A 22,808-nucleotide genomic window follows, 5' to 3' on the forward strand; every position below is an offset into this window, starting at 1 on the left:
TTTATATTTTATAAGTAAAGATTCAGCTCTACATTAATTTGAAACACAAGTGCAGTATAGAAGACATTTTCTCAAATGTAAACCCTACCAAAAAATGCTTGTCAACTTTATATTACATCAAAACACTTTTTAAATGAAAAAACAAAAATAGTCTATTCCAACAAGAGAACACCTAAAAAAAAAAATACTTGTTGATCGATCTAAAAGAGATTCTAAATTTGGACAATGCCATTCTAGGTGGTAATGGAACCTTTTGATTGGAGTAATATATTGGACATGAATCTTCCGTAATTGAGAACACCTGTTACTAGTCCTAGTCCCTCTTTTCTCTACTCTTCTTCGAAGAAGATACTAAAGAAGAGACACTTTCTTGGCCAAGCAAAAGAGCCCCGAGAAAGAGTCCAATCAAGCCAGGGGCCTACTCAAGCAAGAGCCCTGCTAAGACAAGAACGCCCCTCTCACAAACCCTTATTATTACCCCCTTCCTCTTTGGAGGGAAAAAAAAGTGCTGGGGATCCAATCCTACTTTATCAGGATTGCGAATAATACCAGCCAGGCTGGCAGGCCATCTGGTACAGTAGAGTCATGAAAAAGGGGTAACATCCAAACGCGTGGATCGACCAAATGATTAAACTGAAAGAATAGAGGAAGGAGAATTTGAAATCTCTCACAAGTAAGAGAAATGCTTGTTTGGGATTAATCATCCCAAATTTTTTTTATCTAAAAGTTAATTTTCAAATAATGTGTCACCATTCTATGAATTGATGACACATTTATTAAAATAATAAATCTCAAAACATAGTGATACATTATTTAAAAACTAACTTTAAAAAAAAAAAATTGAGATATATAACAATTCGCTTTTTTAATAACATTAATAAAAAATATATGAACTCATGCTCAAATCACACGTAGCATTTTTAGACTACTTGAAAGAAATTATTTTTTAGGAAATTTATATCAAAAAAACCCCTCATGATTTGTGCTTATCCAAGAGTCTCATGTATTTTCAGAGTAATTTTAGAAGTTCTTCTTAAGTCTTTTTTGAGTCCCTCCAAGAATAATATAATTATTAAAATCATTATAGAGACTTGTGGCATTACTACTGTATTTTCACCACCCAAAGCACATGGCAATGATGGCAATGCATGCATGCAAGGAGCAGGGCCCGCCCACCCATTCACCAATAATTTCTCAAAACAAAAAACAATAAATATGCGGCTTAAAAAAAAAAAAAAGTTGCTAAAACCAAAACAAAAGAAAAGAAAAAGCTTAAAAGGCAACAAACCGGAGTATGCTGAAAATACTTCATTCTCCGCGTAACGACAAGCACATATGGAGACAGAATTGTAAAGTGGCCCGAGTGCACATTGCTTTGTAAAAATACCGCCACCTCCTTGGAATCATAAAAAGAATGGCTCAAGAAAGTGCCACGAATATATTTATATATGCATTATATTATACATAAAAAAAAAAAAAAAAAAAAGACCGGCAGACTTCAGCTGTATCCACAAGTACTCTACAATAAACCCTCGGACTGTAACAATCCCGGATAGACAAACGATATTATATGTTTCAAGGACTTCATTGATAGTTTCAGAAAAGTATGGCCATCTGTTGCTGCATAAGACGAACAGTAGTCATTTTATTATATTATAGGCAACCAATTATTGGGTTATCAGATTGTTAGTGGGATGAAAAAGACTAGTACCTCTTATCAACAATTTGAGTTCTTTTGAGAAATCCTCGACGCGCCCTAGCACAGGTCTTATGCCACAAATCTGTACAACACAAAGTTCCAAATATAAAGCCATCTCCATTATTTGCACCAATAAGCAACAGACATCTTGGACTTCGGGATGAATCCGCTCCAATTTGTTGGCCTCACACAGTTCAGTAACAATAGCAATGGCTTGATCCTGCATTGGATAAATAGCATGTTTAAAAGAATGATCTTAATAGTTTCGATAAGGCTTCATTTTATATCGAGTATATGGCAGATTTGATATGTTTACCTAGCTAAAGCACTGCTAACAAATAGTAGGCATCCAATTATGTTGAAAGAGTAGATAATGCTAATAAATGAACAGATAGCACCATCCTACCTGTAAACCGTGTAAGATTTCAGGCATTGGAAGCTCAGGAAAATGAGCAAGATCGACAAATCCCAACTCCTCTGCCCTTTTAGCAGCACCCTCAGCTTGTAAACACAGAAACTTCAGAAGAAGAAATGCAATTTTGTAGATCTGCAAGGCAATTGCATCGGAGAAGTATGTTTGAGAAACAGGATCATTATTTTCAGTTGCTTGATCCTTGATTGTTAGAGCAGTTGAGACAGCAGTGAACTTCTGTTTTGACACGCAACCAAGCGGCGAAAGAGCAAACCATCCATGTCTGCTTTTGATAACTGATTCTTTCTTGCAGCAATCAAAGTCGTCTTTGAGGGTAGGAGGACATAAAAGAGGGGCACCCCTGATGGCAGGCTCTCCATGGCGTCGAGTTCCCCGGCTAATGAAGGCCAAGAGATGGATACTTTTCTCTCTTAGCTCTGAATCCATTTCTTTCATGGCCTTAACCCATGAATTCGAATGTTTTGCTAGCACACACATCAGCATTAGAGTATGCTCTGTTTCTTTAAGAGCAGCCAAAGATGTTTGTGTCCTTTGAGCCCGAGGTCTTTTCTTGTCAGGATCATCAGACGGAAAGTCTGGTGCATTGAGATAATAAAAAATCATATGAGCTTTCTCTGAAAAGAAGTAAGGTATCACATTGTCCACAATATCAGTACAAGTAGAACTGTCTCCTAGAGATTGGATTATAGCCGTAACCACAGACAAGCCAAGTCCCCAAATGCATCCAGGTTCAATTTTGTCAGATGAGTCAGAGAAACCCCCTTCACTATTAATTGGGGAAAAAAGTCTACCATCCAAGGATTCAGCAAACAAAACCCTCAGAGATGAGAAAAAACCAGAATTAACAAGCATCTCAGCACCTCCTCTCACACGTGCCAGGGTCAAAAAGAACTTCAATATTATGGGAAAGGATGCAGAACATTTATTATCCTGAAGCTTCAGAATAACATTCTGCATCGATAAACGATTCTGTAAGATTGGGAACCAAGTGTTAGGCATCCAGAAACTTTTTAGTATAAAATCCATAGTTGTCAGGGAGAGGGTCCAATGCTCAGTAGTAATGCAGTTGCAGAGAATGGGTAGTAGGGAAATAGTCGTGTTAGAAATCACAGCCAACTCTTCGACAGATTCCATAGCTGTCACCCCATCTAAACATGAACTAAGGCAAGTAAACTCCACAGTCGAAAGAAGCAACCTAAGTAAGAGCCTCATTGTTGTGCTAACCCCTTCGACTGATGACCTTAAGCCACTCAATACTTTGAGGCCAGAACCCAAGGTTTTCAAGACAAGTGCAAAAGCATGCAACGAAAAGCTTTTATATGCAGATCTCATCAGATGGAGAAGTAATTCTGCTTGAGCTGCTAGAAAACAAAGGATATCTTCAGAGGCATCCAGAATTGGTGCTAGTGATTCTACGGTGGCATAGAAACATTGGCATATATGATCAATACATGATAAAACAACTTGATCAGGGATCTTTGCTCCAATAGCATTTCTCGTTGGTGACTGCATCAGTAGGCAAAAAAGAATTAATTGTCTGATAATAAAGCAAATGTGAGTAAAATAAAAAAATAAAAAAATAGAAAAACATTTTGGTTTTTTCAAAGCATGAAGTTGAACTTTAGTTATATCATAAAGGACTACACACAAAGGTTAAGACATCAGGTTGATCAAATTAGATGCCCAGTGCAGAAAGGAGGAAAGAATTATCTTAATATGTTCTAAATGCCTAAGGTGCGTGGTTCATAGAAATGGTTTTCTTTGTCGAATACCAAAATGTTTCTCTGTAGTGTAGAGTCCTCAGAATTCCTTTCATGCTCCATTTAACGTCAGAGAACCATGCCAGGCAATTGTGAAATGTAGTTTTGATTCACACAACTTCCACATAACAACTTGCTTGTCAAAGAGAGATATCTAAATTGCATAACTATTACAATCCCCATTTTTTTTTCTATCCTACAAGGATCAATTTATATTGGTTATAACCAGATCCTTCAAAGAGTTATTCCATACTTCATTCAAAAGGTGGATGCATAATACAACATGCGGTTACGCTCAAACCTGTCTTCTTCAAAGCATTATTACTTTTTTACAGAAAAGTAGGGTGATAAGGCACGATGTTCACTACAATCAACCTCATAATAACATATACTGCAAAATTCCCAAAACACCAAAAATTAACTTTTATATTAGAAAACAAACCCTCCGTTATAGATCAACATAATCATTAATTGACTCGCTAGATTATGATCATTCTTTCACATTTTAGTTTTGACAAGATAAAACATAAAGGTGTAGAATCATTACGAAATTTGCATTACTTTCCTAACAAATCAAACCATAACAAAACCGTTAACGATCATGCATTTCTAACTTTGGAACTTCAACAGAAAGGGAATTAGAGTTCTGATAACTCACATCATCCTCGTAAACAGTTAAAACAGTTATTAATGCTTTCAGTGCAGACTGCTTTGAACTTGCAAGCAACACCATTGAGTTTGTGTCCTGCATGCAACACAACATTGTTTCTGCGATTGCCTTTGACGCTTTCCACTCTGAAAAATCCCACATATCTAATCCCATATCTGCTCTGAGCCGTACAAGGTCAAACAAGTATACAGGTCTGGAAGTTGCAAAAAGGTCATCCTCATACTTAAGTTGATAAGTCTGCAAAAGCTTCAATTCAACTAGATACTGATATAGTTCTTTGAATGGTCCAGGACAAATTTTACGACCTTCAAACTCTCCTTGCAAATGATAATAAAGGTCACTGAGAATTAAAGTATTTAGTTCCTTCCCTTCACTGAAAAAAGAACAAAGAAAAAAAAATGATTTGTATAAGCATCTAAAAATAAAATACATTGTGTACGTCAGAAGAAAATCAAAGTGAAGAACTATACAAAAACCTTGTGTTTTAGAAGCAAATTAACAAAACACTTGCCCAAGAAAAGAAACAAGTTAACATACTGCAATGTAGAAAATGCATGATTCCATGTAAATGCCAGGATAATTTGTCACAGCCGAAGAAAGGCCAAGTTCTTTTCAAAAAAATGGAAGGGTAACAGAACACAACATGTAGGAGGTGGTTATGTCCATTTAAACCAAATCATAGTAACTTCTGGAAGTATCGTCATGCACAATAATACACACACAACAAGAAAAACAAGGAGAGAAGTTTGTGAATATAATAATGCTCACATATACGAGGTAAACAGAATGAAATCTCAAAGATGCATGATGGATGGCAGCCAAAATGGCCATAGATAAGAGAGTAATTTTCAGTAGAACAGCCATAGTTATAAAATATAACAGATAAGAATCAGATAATTTTTTTCAATAGTCTTCATGAAATCATGCAGGACCATTTCCAAGTTTCAAATACATCCAGACTTGGGCGTTTAGGTTCCAATTGACGACCCCCCCCTCCCCTCTCTCTCTCTCTCTCTCTCTCTCTCAATCCAAGAAAACAAAAAACGGCCAGCCATATTTATCAGAACTAAATGACTATCCAAGAACTCTACCTGTAACCATGCTGAGAATATTGAGCTAACAATTCAGAAAAAGCAGGCTGACTGATCAACTGCAAACAGGAAATAACAAAAAAGGTTATAGTTAGATGCAACTCCAAGAAAATGAAATGAAAAAAGAAGACAAAAATAAAATACATAGAGCCAGCAGTTCTGACAATAAATAAAATGAGCCCCCAAAGGGCTTGTCTCTCTACACACACACACAAACACATATGATATAAAAATCATTCTTGAAATTTCACTAACTAAAACAATCTGACTATGTTAGAGACAGGATCAAACCTTTTTTGAAATCACAAGGATCTTCTCAACCAATGAGACAGACAAAGTTCCTGAGTCACTGGTTGCTAATCTTCCCATCACATGCACCGTGAATAAGCTGGCAGCAAGCTGTAAAGTTGCAAAAGACACCAGTGATTCTCTTACATTGTAGATATACAGAAATAATACCAAAAGGCTGAAACAAATATCAAGGGGTAATAGTACTGATGTACTCTACACCATATACACAAACAGCATACTTAAGAGAAGCATTAAAGTATTCATATCGAAAAGCACTGATTTAGTTGACTCGAGAATTGTGAATTAATTGAAAAGTCAACTATTAGAGCTAATGGCATATGTTCTTTTAATCCCAGCTCAGTGCTCAATACATAGAAAGCAAGAAAAGACTGACAAAAAGAAACATAATATCAACCAGTGAAAGTAAATAACCCAATTTTCAACTGCGACATTGCTAAATTAACATATTAACAAAACTAAATGAAATTAGATATGAAGATTGTTGGTTTGTTACCACTAATACTAACAATCACCTTTGCGTGGAAGTATTTTTCGTTGTTGTATTCACAAGAAGCGTATGACCTGATCAGATTGCCTAAAACAGTGCTCTCACACCACTTTGACATAATATTTTTCACAACTTTTGATTTTTCAATGTATACCGCGTTTTCTATCCTGTCCTTTGATTCAACTGCATGCTTCACAAGTGATTCAGCATGTGAAAACTTTTTCTGCAGGAACATCTCATATGCCATAATTTCCAATATTGCAGATTGACATTGATATTTGCACGCCAAGTTCAGAGCCTCTTTTTCAGTAAGATTTTCAAGGGGAGGATCTTCAACGCCAGCAATTAGCGAAACAGAGTTGGACAATTGTTTCCACAAATTCTCAGAGCTCCTCAGCCACTTCAGGATATGTGTATACTGAGCAGCCCCTTGCCACAAGGCCTTCATAAAGTTAAGTAAATTCAACAGAATTTGAGGATTGCTGAAAAAATATATATATATATCCAGCAGATTAAAATGTGAAGCCAAGATAAGATGTAAGCATATCAATCATATCAAACAAAAGCAACAAAATATGACAATACATGGTAACAATAAAAAGACTGACAAAGAAACTAGAATAAAATCCTTTCAGGACAATATACCTGTTGATAAGATCATTTGTTCTATCAAGATGGTACAGAAGTGCATCTACCAGACTTGATTTATTGGAACCCTGTGGCTCAAAGGAAGCTTCATTTGCTGGGTGCTTCACATCATTAGCATTACTATGTTGGATATCTGTACTCTCTTTGGCAGCAAATACAGCAACAAGAAAAGCAGGCTGCAGAAAGAAACCATATGTTAGGAAACAATGCCACGAAAAGCTAGAATGACACAATTGAGATGACAGAGTGAGGAAAAGTAAAGATGAACCAAATAATTTACAATAGAGTCATTGCTAGCCAGTGATTGAGCTGAACTTAGTTAAGCAATGTCCAATTTGGCTTCTATGCAACTTTCCTGTGTTCATTACAGATTATGAGCGTAGGCTTGGCTGTCTTGCCCACAACAATGGTCCTATTTGTGTCAGAAACCACAAACTATTAACTTTCTAAACCTATAAAAGTTGATGCAAAAATATTGGGAAAATATCATAACTCTTATACAGAGATCCATGCTATCTAACGGAATCTGTTGGATCCACAGAGCTTGATAAACCACTAGACTACTGTTTTACTCAAAATACCCAGTAAGTAATAACCCATTTTTCTCCAGGATAATGATACAGGAAGAGAATTTAGGAGGTGTATATCAGCATCGCAAGAATATCAAAGTACAATATAATAATAATGGGGCCACTCCTAAACAAAATTATATCAGACTCGGCATGTAAATGTTATTCCAAACATTTTTCAAGCCTCAAACCCGGTATATAAGGTATCAAACCTGATAATTTGCTGCAGAAGTGAGCAGATTGACTATGGCAACAAAAAGATCTTTATTCCATGCTGACTTCTCAAGTAGTATGTAGTTTACAGCGTGCCTCAAATCTGTAATCTAAAACCAAGTTGTTAATCAAAATTAGAGTAGAAACTAATCTAGTCAATTAAATACAGTAGCCAGTGGAGGAAAGTATGAGAATAAGCTCAAATACAACATGCAAAACCTGCTTATCATCCAAACCAAAGCATGCATTGCCAAATGAATATTGTTGTAAATAATCTGCCACAATCAACAATTCTGACAATACCCGAGCAGCACCGACTTGGATTGTCTGCATAGACAACTCAAAAACCTCATTAAAGCTTCTCAACAATAAAGGAAGTACCATATGACATTAATAAAACATAGAAGGAAGAGAAAAGTACACTGGGTTAAGAACAATGGGGAGTCAAGAAAGAGATGCAAATTAAGGCCACGTAGGAAACACAATTACACAGCAATGGTCATGAAACTCCATATCCAATCTGTATAGTCTATCTATAATTATATGTAAACACAGCAGATGTCCAAAGCCAAAATCCATCCAGCAGGAGATGCGATTTTGAAGGCAAACATGTCCAAGTCTAGACGAAAACAGTTAGAGAACAGTTTGCAAGATTGATGGTAGCAAAACAAAGAACCTGTGATCACTAAAGAAATTACAAACATATGTAGGTAAGATCCAAAATGACCAGCAGATCCACCCACCCCAAACATAAAACAACTTTTTATAACCTTCATGATTTCAAACAGGCTAATCAAATAATGCACGGTCTCAAGCACAAAGGATGAATCATTAGGTGATCAACCTTGTGTAGTAAATTCATTTTCAAATAATTGTGAATTTCCTCCAGTACAGCAATAAATTTCACCATTGAGAGTAGGAAAAAGTTGCATGCGACCCTCAGTTTCTCATGAATTACAAGGCAATGATCAATGACCAACACAAAATATTAGGTGCAAAAGCCTATATTGTACATTTCTCGATGAATCTCTAACTGAATGATTTGGATGATAAAGCATAAACAGAGAAGAAGATGATGAACAAACACATATTTAAAAATATTGAATTTTTGTTATGAAAGTGCAGAAACACGACATGCAGGGATTAAATTAATTGCATTATTAAGGAACATAAGCTGAAAACTATTAAAATTCAAGCATGATCCGCGTACAGATTGAGCAAGGATGAAGTACATACAGGATTGCGAAAATATGATATTAAGGATATGATAGCAGCAACAATGGGAACTGGTTTGGTCGTACATGACAGCACTGCTTGATGAAAGACAGTAAGGCTGGAAGATATATCCTGGAAAATTAACCACAACTGGATCTCAACTTTTGTATCTTAAATTAGCTGATTCACAAAACTAACAAAATAATCTAAACAAGAAAGATACTACCACAGGTGCGAATATAATACTTAAAATCAAGGTAGATATATTGCTCAAAATTGTAGCGCAACAGAGACATGAGAACTTGAGAAGACACGCTTTAAACAAAAACATATAACATCTATGTAGCAGTATAAGAAGAAATATAACATGGACTGCTACTTCAAAAATCTTTCCAGCCTAGTACGCCAATCAAACGAAAAGCTCAGTGTTTCTCAAAAATACCTTTGAAAAATTGGAGAGCATGATGAAAAGAATATCTAGAACAGAACCCATAGCAAGCTGTAATCCCTCAATCTCCATCAGTTCGAAGAGACGGCTAACATAAATATTCTGCAGGAATATGTTCTCACATCAGTTAGGAGAAGAGAAATCTAGTTTTTCATGGCCAGGTAAGACTGGTAGATATAGAACATAGCTGACCTCTAAGGCTTGTGTAGTTGTACCAACAATTCGAAAGAGTGTATTGTGGATGGAAGAGTCACAAAGTAACATATCCCGGATAACATCACCCAATCTTTTATAGTATGAGATTGACAAAATGCATTTTTTCATCACTTCCAGCACCTAAAACATTATACACATGATCAGCATATCATGTTATTGTAGCAGGGTTTGCAATGAATCAGAGAACTTTAGAAAGAGCACAAGAAACCAGGTGTAGGTAGGACAATATGCAGGCAATAGGACCGTTTACCACATATACGTCAAACCCATACTAAAAAGTAGACTTTTCTTTTTTTGGGATAAAGAGAAGGAAGACATGACTACACCCAGACCTAAGATTCTCGGGGTCACTTACATGAGTCAAACAAACAGGTCACAGATATCAGTAAAGACAATTCTAAAGCCAGAAAGAAAACAAGGCTAATACATGTGAAACATTTTTTATATTACAAGACAGATGTTGAAGATCTTAAAGCAATATATATATATATATGTCAGCAACAAAAAAAATACAAATTGTAACTTGTAATTAAGCGCTGTTACTCTTCTATTATTATCCATTTGTAATATTTGGTTCTCAGGCCATAAATGACAAGGGGATAAAGGAGAGCAAAGATTGTCATATCACATGCACACCCATCAGAAAAGACCTTCATCAGAAAATAATCAGAATTTGACTTCTTTTTTTTTTTTTTTAATTAATCGCAAATTCATTAAAAAGCTCAAAGGAGAAACCCAAGTTCACCAGATGCATAGAAGAGAGACACCTAATTAGAAGAAGAAAAAAGCTCTAGAAAAATATGAAAGCTAGAAATATTAAAGTCGAAGGTAGGAGCCCAATAGTAAGTGTCTCAAAGTATAAACCCTTCAATTACACCAATGTCCTCTCACGGTCATCAAATCTTATATTGGTTCTTTCCTTCCAAAAACACCACATATGGCAGGACGGTATCATCTTCCATACTACATCAAACTGAGGTTTACCAACTGCGCTGTCCAGCATGCGAAGAGGCCTACCAAACGGCATAAAGATAAGAACTTGAAATTTAATTGTACCGTGTAAAAGAAATATTAATATCACTCATGCTTACCCGCTTGATATATTCTTCGCAATGATAAGTAAAATTCAATTAGTGAAGGGTGAAGAGACAGATGAAACAAGACAGAAAAGAAAAGCTCTCCAATCACTGTCGCAACAAAAAGACCCAAAGCATTGCAAGATACAATTAGCATATGAACAACTGCTTAAAGAGATCAATGGATAGGAGGGATGGAAAGTGGCAAGATGGGAAAGATAGGAGGAAATAAAAATTGGAAAGAAGGATAAGAGATGTTTTCCTTCTATGTTTCATAGTAGGGATGAAAACGTGGGGAAAAAAGGTATCTTTTGAAATTACTATTACACCATTTTAGTTCAGGGATTATAAGGGTAGATTGGAAAAAGAATCCAAACCCCTCATCCTTCCCAGTTGTACTTCCCATTTTCCTCCCATCTTTGTGATGAGGATACAAAACGAAAAGAGGTGGGCCGGCTGGAACCCAATCTCCAACTCTAAACCTTTTTTTATCCCTCCATTTCTCCCTCCTAGCCAACTGAGCCTAGGAGCAAGAGGACATTAAACAAAACTAACTTGACGAAGAAATATGGGAGGCTTGAGGTTGTAAATCCAAAATTAAATCTCGATGCATCTCGAACATCATATTGACCATTTTATTATATTCCAATTTTGGCTAATAATCATGAATGTATATCTTTTTGCATGGGCCTAAAAGAATGCTTAAAATGTTTGCAGTTTTAGATAGACTCAAGGTAGTGAATGATGAAAGAAATCCAACAATTGCAACCATTTGATAATTCCATACGTGTCTACCAAGTTAAATAGAATAAAAAATGGGAACCAAGTTGTAGCAGCTGCCAGAGAGATCCAAGGTGCACCTTCAATGTTACTTTCCAACGCACATACTTTGCTTTGTATTTCCAGTACTCATGACTAACTAGGACATACTGCAGGGAGAAAGCAACTAGCGCCAGTATGGAATCATCCTCTAATCCTGTTTCCACAAGCTGCCTGGTAAAGTCCAGCACTGTAAAGGTTTTTGAACAATGTGCGTCAGAATCCAGAAAACAAATAGACAATGATGATGTTACAGACTTCATGAACAGCTGTACTGCAAAGACTGCTCCTAAAATAATTATTGTATATAGACAAATAAAATGATTTGCACCTTGTTGTCCCCTAATTATTTTTTTGATATTTCAGGTTTCCTGCTCATGAAGTCAAGTTGGATAGACTACATATTGGGCAAAGTTCTTTAAAAGGTAGATTATAAAAGAAAAACAGTGAAAATTTCAAAATATTACTCCCTCCGTCCAAAATGGTGTCTTTGATTCTAAACGGCGCAAGTATAAATAAGTAGAAAGTCTAACCCCAAGGGGTTGGTCCAAGTAGTGAAGGCCTTGGACTTTGCTGGCATAACTATATAATCTAAAGTCGAATCCCCTTGAGTGCAAACAACTCCTTGGGGCCACTTCCCTGGTGAAAGCCATATTTAATTGATCCATGTGGTAGGGGTGCATTACATGGGTCCGGAGTTTATCCTTCATAAGTAACTACACGAAGTGGCCTTGCCTTTGGTGGGGTTCCCCGTCATTAAAAAAAAAAAAGAGGTAGAAAGTCTAATTAACTTCATACAATGCCCTTCAGTGTATCTTAGAGGTGGACAACTTTTAATGACAATCTTATTGCAATGCTTAACAAATGAAATATGAGGCAAATTTAAAGATACTAACAGTAAAATGTGAGAAGCTACTACTAAACATGCCTGATATAGCCAATGGGTAGTCATTATCATTCTGCTCACAGTCAATTAAGAGCATCTTTGCCAATTTCCCAGAAAGTAACCACGATCCACTAGAAAGAAGAAAGAGGTAAAAAGAATACAAACACAAACTATAAATTCATAGTTCAATTAAATAATGCAGTCATTTTTTTTATAAGTAATTAAATAATGCAGTAATATAACTTAAATGAAACAGCACCCACTACAAAGACAAAGGAAGCAAGCAAAAGATGAAGACTTTGCCCCCACACAAAAAAGAAGAAAAAACCACATAGAGTTCATGGCCCCATGCAATGAAATGGTCTATACGAAATTAAATAATGCAGTAATATAACTCAATGAAACAGCACCCACTACTAAGACAAAGGAAGCAAGCAAAAGATGAAGACTTTGCCCCCACACAAAAAAGAAAAAAAAAATCCACAAAGTTCATGGCCCCATACAATGAAATGGCAAGACAATCCACATAAGCAAAACCATAAGGTTGCAATTAGGGCATGTCATTCAAATTCTATAACCCCTTACGTTCCACGAGAAGGCTTCATGGTGTCACAAACTACACAAATTTCTGCTATCATCAATGACGATATTATTCATTATGCACTTCAAATGGCCAACCATAAAATAAATGGAAGTAAAGAAGAAAAAAAATTGGAATACGAATAGATATATGTGTGGAAAAAAAATTGGAATATGAATAGACATGCGCGCAATCAAGGAAAACTTAGCCTTATTTAATAAAGAAATAAAATGACTCAGGACCCATGCAAAGTTAGTGCTGTAATCTAAATATTTTGACAGGATAAATTTTTTATTTTTATTTTTAAAAAATATGTATAGAAGGCTCAAAAAATAGTTCTTTCAAAATATATAAGTCAAATCAATAAGGAAAATGATTATGGAGGACTTCGAACACAACAGTGGAAGTTGAATGTAAACGTCCAGAATTTTAAACTAGAGGATTTACCTTGATGAAGCACTGCTGCCAACATCGCAGATACTTGTCCTTAAGACCACATCAAATATATTTGCCTTCAGAACCACCGCAGCAACATGAGATGGGGAACTGCCCATAGAAAGGCATGTTAATGACTGAGGTTGTAGTATATGTGTTTCTCTTTACGACCATAAACTCATACACAAATCTTTTTTTATAATTAAAGATTATAAAGAATATCAAGCCAAGGATTACCCACAAGGATTCCTCCAAATGTCATTTTTACCAAATATTATAAAGAATATCAAGCCAAGGATTAGCTGAAGATACACATTCAACGCATAAGAACAACCGAACAAAAACACAGATACCATTTCAACATCTTGCCCAAAATCTTGAGACACATGGACATCAGAGCAGCACTACTGGAATTAGGAGGCAGAGTTCTGAACAAAGTGCAAATGGTCTGAACCACCCTGCAGTGACCATAAAGACAACAAACTATCTCAAACTTAACAAGAAATATGGTTATGAAAGGGACAGAACTAGAAAATGAACTCAGAAAAGGAAAGACAAAAAGGAAGAAACAAGAAAAAAGCATCTAAGTCGCCTAATTACCACACATTCTTCTCCAAAGTCCCAGCCATGCCAGATTCTTGAAGATGCAATAAGCTCCCAACCTCCATTAAAGCAAAGCACACTGCCTACATATAATAAATTAACAGAAATTCTGGTGAAAAGAAAATCTAAACAGAAATAATCAAACTGCACTGGAAAATTAAAATAAAAAGTACAAAAATACATTTGCTTGCCTCACAAAGTATGAACTTTATATTTAGCACTACTACCCTTCTCCAATATGTTTATTAACGGATGCAAACAACCTGAGCTAAGCACTCGGCTCTACAACCTCACTCAGTCAAGCAGGACTTGTTCAAGCCAAACTAGGGCTTTAGCCAAGCTGAGGCAACCATGTTCAAGCTCAGTCCATCGTCATGCATACGGGCTTAGGATCAGCTCAGCATGACAGAGAAGCCAAATGTGTGAGCACAAACATGGGTGTTGTGCCAAAGAAAATCACAAGAACAAGTTCTTGATAGGAACCAGAAGAAGTAACAGACCCATCATCTCCAGAGTACAAGAGGCAGAGCTCAACAAAGAACAGAAAGAAACATACAGCAATTTAACCTTTAATAAGAGAACGAACCCTTAGACATACAGCAATTTAACCTAAAGAAAAAGGAACATAAACCTTAGGAGCCAAAATCATACAGCAATTTAAAAAAACTTAAGAAAAGGTCAATATTTTCTAATTACAATCTGAACTGCTAGAATGGATCTGAGTTACAGATGAAATATAAATTAAGAACATAGTTTCTGGAAAATTAAAAGGTGAAATTCAGAAGAGCTCGAACGCCCACTAAATGATAGAACAAAAGCGATCCCAAGCTTCAAAGGGATGGGTGAAAAACAAGATTACAAAACCAGGAACGGGTAAAGGAAGGGGGCGGGGAAGCTAGATCCATTTGTGACGGGAAAAAAGAAGAAAAAGCTGGATCTGATCTTGCAACAGAAAGAAAAAGAACAAAACCAAAGTGCATGTACTGTAGAGAAAACACTTAAAATGAAGGTGGGGGGCAAAGCTCAAACGCACAATGCAGATTTTTTAAAGTGACAAAATCCATGTCGAACATTGATGAGATAAGGAACATGAGGACAAATAAAGGACTAATCAATATAGAAACCGTGGAAGAAAAAATAACTCCCAGTGCCACAAAAATACCAATAAGCCCATCAAAATCTCAGTTGAGGAATGCCACCTAGTCTCAGTTCAGAATGCAAAGAGAATGCCATTTCATCATCAAAACCATGTTAAACCAAATCTTTCCAAGTCAACTTGGTAGCAGATCAAAAACTGAAAAAAGAAAAGAGATAAATAATTGATAAAACATGAGTCAAATCAATATTGAAAGCTGAAACTATTGACCAAAGCCCTCTGACAGCAACACCATTACCCATAGAATAGAATATACCAAAGAATCTTCAAGTCTGGTGCTCAGACACCATATCAGTCAAATCGATAATTACTATGAAAGGACTATTAGCATTCTGGTTTATTCACATCTGATGCAGCTCAATCAACATTTTCCTTTTCGCATCATATAGCAACCAACTTTCTCAGGAAGCAGAACTCAAAACTACTTATATAAGTGAATTCTATCACAATCACCTAAACGTGACCTAACATTATCAGTTTAAAATCAACTTTCATAAGATATCAGACAATAGTAAAAGTATAAAAGCAAATTACCGTGTTAAAAGACACCATTCGACTAAGCAAGTCAAGAGTAAGGAAAGCTTCCCCACTTTTGTCCAAATACAGCTCCTGTGCCAAACGGAGGAGCAATACAAGCAAGCCAGATTGTGTATACTACAAAACAGATCCATATGTCAGCAAAAAGGTGCAGCTTAAATGAACTTGAATTGGATGACCAAATTAATCAATCCAGCTTGAATACAGCTTCATAGTTCATTATGATTTCAGTAGTTGTATCACCAAAAACATATCAACTCAAACCTTATCACAACTTCAGGAGGTCACTGCCAGGAGTACAATATATCTTCCGTCACATTACAGAAACAGGCTAGGTAAGTAGTGGGAAGTAATTTGATGGGAGAAAGAACACTTGCACCCAAAAAATTATGAATTTTAAGGTATGAAATACAGTGGCAACACCATAACCATCATGTCCAGAGAGCATGGAAGCAAAACTAATCAATATGTGAAAAAGGAGATTCTAAACTAAGCAATAACCATGATCAGCATTTAACGTGAGATCTCTCTCTATGCAACCATAATGGAACATGAAATTGTGAATGGATTATACTCAATTGTACTGTGATCCATTCACTCAATTGTACTGTAATGCAGCACCATCAACATGACGAAATCATGTGCTTTCAGGAAAATAAGAAAGTATTTTACAAGAAAGATCCTAAACCTCATCTAGACAGAGAGGTCAGTCATAGGAGTATTATTAGAGTGGGCCATTTCAAACACCACAAAGATAGCGTCAAAATCATAGATTGAAAGCCAAAGAGGTAAGGATAATATGTATAATACAGCCGTAACATCGAAAATGCCCATCTAACTGTAATAATGCATTCTAACGCAGGTTAAAACCTAGATAAAAGGAACCTCTTTGTTTCCAAGAAAATCCAAAGGGTCTACGATAAAACAATCTGCAAACGTTAGATTAAAACAATTAAAAGCTTTTGTCTAATTACCTCCCATCGTACAAGAGCAGTATTACCACCAATCATTTTCAAAACATGTCCACGAGTATTGCTAGGAATGAATAAACCTTCAATGCCAGGAACATGCACTGGCAGGTGTGTTTCAACAATTTGAGACATGTCATCCACCAAAGAATGACCACTAATCTCAAACAAGGATGATATTCCAACCGACTTGTCTAGAAAGTTATACCTGTTAGAAGAATGAAGACATTAAAGGCATAAAAAAACTACATATCATAGAACAGCCGCATATGTAATATATATATATATATCAAGAATCATAGAGCTTATTATATGTTACATTGAGAAAATGGATATTCCACCTCAGCATCAGCACAAAAGAACATATGCTTTGAAGCCAATGGGATTACCAAGAAAAACTAAACAAGTTTTACTTACACGCATTCTGCAGGCCATGTTCCCTCACAGAGGGATGACAATAAGCGAACAAGTTCTACAGTCCTGAAGGGGAATTCACCCTCTAAGTTGCAGAGAAGACACCGAATGGGACCGTCAATAAAACTTTCCTTGTCCCAGAACTGAATACAAAGTGACTCCTGCAAATTCAAGATAAAACTTCTCCAATTAGCAAACTACGAGCAATAGTTTAAATGATTAGAAATATAATGAATGACCCTGAAGAACAATAATCATTATACATCCAAACCTCGCCTCGATAAATTTTGCAAAGAATATCCAATATCAAATTAAGAGTACTATCCCCTATCTGCACCAAGATGAAGCAGGATAAATTAGAAAGGCACACAATAAATTCCTTACAAACTCTCGCAGATATCCTAGTATACTTGCCTGAAGATTGATCTCATAGGATGCAATAAATGCAGAAATAAAAGTTCTCAAGACACTTCGATAACCAGCACTAGGTCCCTGGGTAAGAAAGAGAGGAATAAAAAAAGTCAGAAAGAGAGATCACTTCTTTTACAAAAACAGATTTTTTTTAAAAAAAAATTTAGTTTTTTTTATTTTTTTTTTATGTCGGGGAACCTCTCCAAGGCAGGGACCTTCGGAACCACTCCTGCAAATTAAACCCATGTCCTATGCACTGCACCCTCGGAAGTTTAAAAAACAGAATATATACAAGAACTAACAAGTGAGAATCCAAAATCCAAAAAATATACGGACCAAAATGATGCAATCATATGTAAATTTAATATCAAACGATATACTACATGCCCTCTTCTCTTCGGATACCAAAAAAAACAAAAAGAGGCGGTTAATTATAGAGCTACATGGTTTATGGTGAAAGGAAGGACAAATCAGTCAGAACACTTGAAATAAATGGGAAACACTAGAAACAAGTTACTGTAAACGCTTGGAACTATAAACTATGAATAACTCACATCTGATTCCTTCAGTAGATCACTTTGAAGGATTTCAAGAAAATAACTCAAGGATGAAGCCTCAAAGGCTTGACGTACATAACCAACATGATCAATCTCCTGGAGAATTAAAAGAGAAGAATAACAGGGTCAACATTTGCAATATTCATACCTCCTAGTGTAGCAAACAATAAATCAATCAACAGTACTACATACCATTAGCACACTATTTTCCTCCTTTCCTGGAAGTGATGAAATTAGGCAAAGAAACACTGCCCAGGCTAGAATTAGTGGGCCTGCCTCTTTCAGTTCAAAGGCATTGAAACTGGAGATTATTGAATCCATCTCTTGGACATCAGACAAGGTGAAAACAGAGACACCCTGCCTACGAAATTGCAAAACAAGTCTTCAAACAATTAGAACAGGCATATTTAAAAACACAGTGTGTGTGTGTGTGTGGAGGTTGTCAAACCTACTGAATGTATCTAATTATCTAAATTGCAGTTACCACAGCTCTAAAAATTACCACAAAAAGAAAATCTGATGAAAAATCAAGGTGAATAAGTTTCCAATTGCAAACAAAATGCATAAGCTTCAAATTGCCTGCTAAGCATGTATGCAAACCCAATCCCAATGGAGAAATCTCCCTAAAATATGCCATTCTACGATAATTGAAAAACTCAACACTGATCCAATAATTAGAGAGTGAAGTAATCTTGGACAGCATCGAAAAAATGTGAAACCAAAACAACATCAGTCAAACGACAAATTGGTTTTTTCCCCAAGCGGACACTCATATCTAGTTTGATACTTACACTACACATCAATCTTTAGCTGATAGGTCTGACACCCATGTAACCTTCATTTTCAATAGGAGTCCTCCAATTATATTCAACGTTAAAACAAAAAACTCCCAACAAAAGAGAAAAAAAAACACAAAGACAAGTACATACTATAAATGACAGTACCCATGTCAGACATGGCACAACATGGATATTAGGATACTTGTTAGGTATGTATGTCATGCCCTATAGACATACCTGACTTGGAAGAGAGAGAGAGAGAGATATAACCTGATTCGTAGAAGATAACATGAATTCATTCCTGTCTTTTAGCCATTATTTCAGTATTGATTTTAGTTTCCTGGATATTCTTGATATCTGCTGATGTTATATGCATATTATAAGATTAGTTAAGTTCCCTCGTGAGAAAAGCTATGTATCCTGGACACAAGATCTTGGAGGAAGAGAGATTAGATACTATGTTACAGACTATCTACCACACTGGTGTTTCAAAGCTCAGGGCAATTAATCTCATTAGGCATTTTTGTTCAGTTGAGATTCAACAAGCCCAAAGTTGTTCGTGGTATTGCCCGGTAATTATGCAATAAATGAAATCTTGAAATAATACTAGGGCATTTAACAGATTTGACCAGCTATTCTCTTTCTCCAACAGATAAAAGGCTCCTATGAACTTTCCACATTACCCATAAAAATATATAAAATGTATGTAACAACTAGGTAAAAAACCTGAAAGGAATTTCATCATGAACCATCTGGAGAAGAGTTTCCAGGTCCAGGGTCTCTATGAGGATAAGTAGCAGCTGAACTTTGACATGATAAGAAGATTGTAGTGCCTCAGATGATATTGCCAGCTTTCCAATGTTATAATCCCCAGATGTGATCCCCTGCAGGAATTTCTTTTCTAGCCTGATTAGGATAAAAAAAATGAATGAAAAAAACAGTACTCTCATAAAGATTACAATATACCTTGTAGAGGGAGCACAGTTTTTTCCATCTTCCACCATCACAAGTACAAAATGACTCATAATACGCTAGAAAAAGAATGTCTAAAACCAAATTGTCTTCAATCAGTGTTTCCTCAGCCCACAAAGTGAAGAGGTCAACATCCTACAAAGCATCCCCACAAATCACACGAAAAGTTCAAATGCATAATTATGACAATCCATGATTAAAATAAGCAAGTACTCTCTTTTTTTCTCTCAAATAGAACATGCATACATCTACATTTTTATCGCTAGCAGACTTGTGTATAAAAGTGGTTGAAGAAATATGGGCACCATATAAAATTTGACTAAGCCACTAAGACAGTGTTACCCATTGCATCAATAGTATTTTATTTTTTTGATAATTAATCGAGACATCATTACAAACATAAGGCGCCCCCACGTACACACAAAGTATACAAGAGAAGCCAGCTAGGTAGTAGGGGCAAAAAGAAAAAGAAAATCATGACAACTAAGAATTCTGTCCAATCTTCTATCAAGTATCTTCTTGCAACTCAGAAATAAGAAGATACATGTGTGCGGTTCCCAATTTTAATTTGTTGATATTTGTTGTGCTTAAATTGAAAAGCACATACTCGCCCATCTATAGGTATTGTTTGGGGTCTTTGGGCAATTTCAAGAACCAATATGCACCATTAATAAAGTTGATTGTTCTGCTAGTCATTATAAAGACTCATTGTAGTAGGATCATGAATTTACATGTGCACCTCATATATCCATCATCCAGCTCCCTTTTAGAATCATACAAGGCACAAAGTAGAAGACACATGTTGACATTAAACATACCATTTGCACAGGGTGACTGGAGGATAGAAGGTCCTCCATTACCGATATTAGTTTCCTTTCAAGCCCATCAGAAATCAGCTTTAGCACCTCCTCCCTCATAATTTGTCCTTCTTTGGATCCAGTTCCAACATATACTGCACCCAAAGTAGTAACATTTTCAGTAGGACAAGCCAAAACTCAGTATGTATAGGCAACATTTCAAAAACTTGAAGTTAAGGCATAAAAGTGGTTGTGGTATGGTTCGATAAATAATCCAAATGGTTCAAATATTCCATGACACCAAGAAGGAATAAACTCAAAAATAAAGAACAGAAAATAACTGGGAATTAGAAGAGCTCCATGATGGACTTACAGGCATGCATAAGAATTTGCCTGGTACACTTTAGCAAGCATTGTCGCTCCATGTAATACTGAAGTAATATCTTCATAACAACAGCAAAAGAAAATAGAACATTGAGAAGGGAGGGGGGGAAATAAAAAGACAAGCAGCTAGCAGTGAAAAAAAGCTCCAACACTAGCATCCCAATCTGTACGCAAAGAACATTTCACATGTACAACTCAATTCAACTAAGTTGAATAAGCTATACATTAGCATTTTGCATATTCACATCAGTTGGATAACCATGAAATTGTCATTGAATCATACACCAAATCTATATTGCCAACAACTTGTATCCAAGATTCGGATGTACCCACATTCAACACAAAAAGAATAAAGGAAAAAAAGCTACTAACCACGTGAAGAAATTCTTGAACTATAGAATTAGCACCTAGATCTTTGTCCTGAAGAGATCTTTCAACAAGAATGTACGATTGCACCTCGTCTAAACACTGAAACAAGAAGCAGAATAGTGACATAATAATCAATGAGAATATTTATAGCATATGGGTCAGAAAATAAGTTTGAGTAACACCAATATTAACCTCGATGGAAGCATCTGATACACACTTTATGAAACTCATTCTTCATATAAAATTAACTTTATAGACGAAACACATCATTAAGAACCATGTAATCAAAGACCAAACAATATTTGAAGCGCACCAACAATTTTCACAGAACTGATTATCAACATTTGGCAGTATCAACGGAAATGATAGTGAACAATAGTGCAGTGATTATAGGGTTACGACTAGCTCAACAAATTACAAATTAGCAAAAGCGTGCAACGAACGCACCAAGGAGGAGCTGATATGCAAAGCCTTTTCTTTCAATTCGGGTTGTACAGTCAATTGGTGAGACCCTATTTCCACTTTCTGTGAATTCAAAGCGTTCCTGGACTTCTCATTCGGTGGCTTGAATCGCGACACTGTGTCCACGAACCAGGCGCGGTTGTCCTTCAACTTCTTCGCCTAAACCAACACCAACACCACCAAATTCACATACAACATATACATACATTTACATCATATGTGAATAATAGAGTTAGGATTAGGTTTTACAAGATTTGGAGGGAGGGAGGAGGAAAGAGGGGCGTGCTCGAGCTCGGTGAGGAGGATAGAGAACGGGTCCCACCAGAGAGAGCCGTCTACGGAGCTACCGCTCGCCATTGGAGGCTCTCGAGGGTTGCAGAGCCAAAACCCTAGTAGAGAAGACTGAGAGGAGATGAAGAAGAAGGGCTTTGTTTGATTTTCGCGCTTTTTGTGCTCGGAAGGTTTGGCACAGAGAGCTCTAGCTTTCTTCGAGAGCAAGTGAAAATGCGGGAGTTAAGTGGAGGACCGGAGGTGGTGGTGGTCTTTTACTTTTGGGCTGGGCTTTTCCGTTTGGGTCTATTTGGGTTGGAGAAAGTAATTAGAGTTCGTTTGGCGAGTCGGATTTCCTGGGCCAAAAGTCCAATTTTAAATTAAATCGTAAAAATTGTATATTTTAGTAAAGAAAAATTGTGATTTTAGTCCAATTTTAAATTAAATCGAATATTTAAAAATTGTGATTTTATTAAATATTCGATTGCGTTTTTAAAATTGCTACTTTTTTAATGATATTTTTAACGCTACAAACTCAAATAGAGCTTAATATATTTGTTTTTTTTTTTTTT

The 22,808-nt window shown here is 36.2% G+C and overlaps 1 protein-coding gene across 1 annotated transcript; it reads right to left on the reverse strand.

The window, feature by feature from the left end:
• Window positions 1–1,286: 1,286 nt before the first annotated feature.
• LOC132178167 (uncharacterized) lies at window positions 1,287–22,450 on the reverse strand. Its single transcript, XM_059590622.1, has 33 exons — window positions 22,216–22,450; window positions 21,952–22,125; window positions 21,508–21,603; window positions 21,125–21,194; window positions 20,773–20,906; window positions 19,949–20,089; window positions 19,709–19,866; window positions 18,396–18,564; window positions 18,201–18,299; window positions 17,650–17,727; window positions 17,507–17,566; window positions 17,239–17,396; window positions 16,828–17,029; window positions 15,851–15,970; window positions 14,158–14,243; window positions 13,911–14,015; window positions 13,570–13,668; window positions 12,585–12,673; window positions 11,698–11,846; window positions 9,738–9,881; window positions 9,540–9,647; window positions 9,119–9,229; window positions 8,102–8,209; window positions 7,882–7,992; window positions 7,098–7,276; window positions 6,478–6,934; window positions 5,945–6,052; window positions 5,654–5,712; window positions 4,551–4,935; window positions 2,106–3,638; window positions 1,712–1,919; window positions 1,490–1,620; window positions 1,287–1,396 (listed from the first exon to the last, which is right to left on the reverse strand). Exons 1-32 carry the CDS (start codon window positions 22,321–22,323, stop codon window positions 1,520–1,522), a joined length of 5,907 nt encoding a protein of 1,968 aa, XP_059446605.1. The 5' UTR covers window positions 22,324–22,450; the 3' UTR covers window positions 1,287–1,396; window positions 1,490–1,519.
• Between the last annotated feature and the right edge of the window lie 358 nt (window positions 22,451–22,808).

This window comes from Corylus avellana, chromosome ca1 (genome assembly GCF_901000735.1).
Source record: "Corylus avellana chromosome ca1, CavTom2PMs-1.0".
Lineage (NCBI taxonomy): Eukaryota > Viridiplantae > Streptophyta > Magnoliopsida > Fagales > Betulaceae > Corylus > Corylus avellana.

What these genes read in the sequence shown, in the direction of transcription:
- LOC132178167 (XM_059590622.1), bottom strand. Translation starts at nt 22,323, where the DNA reads ATGGCGAGCGGTAGCTCCGTAGACGGCTCTCTCTGGTGGGACCCGTTC. An exon ending in CCTCCCTCCCTCCAAATCTT is followed by an intron (nt 22,126 to 22,215) that starts GTAAAACCTAAT and finishes GTGTTGGTTTAG; the next exon opens with GCGAAGAAGTTGAAGGACAA. An exon ending in AACTGTGCTCCCTCTACAAG is followed by an intron (nt 19,867 to 19,948) that starts GTATATTGTAAT and finishes AAATTCCTGCAG; the next exon opens with GGGATCACATCTGGGGATTA.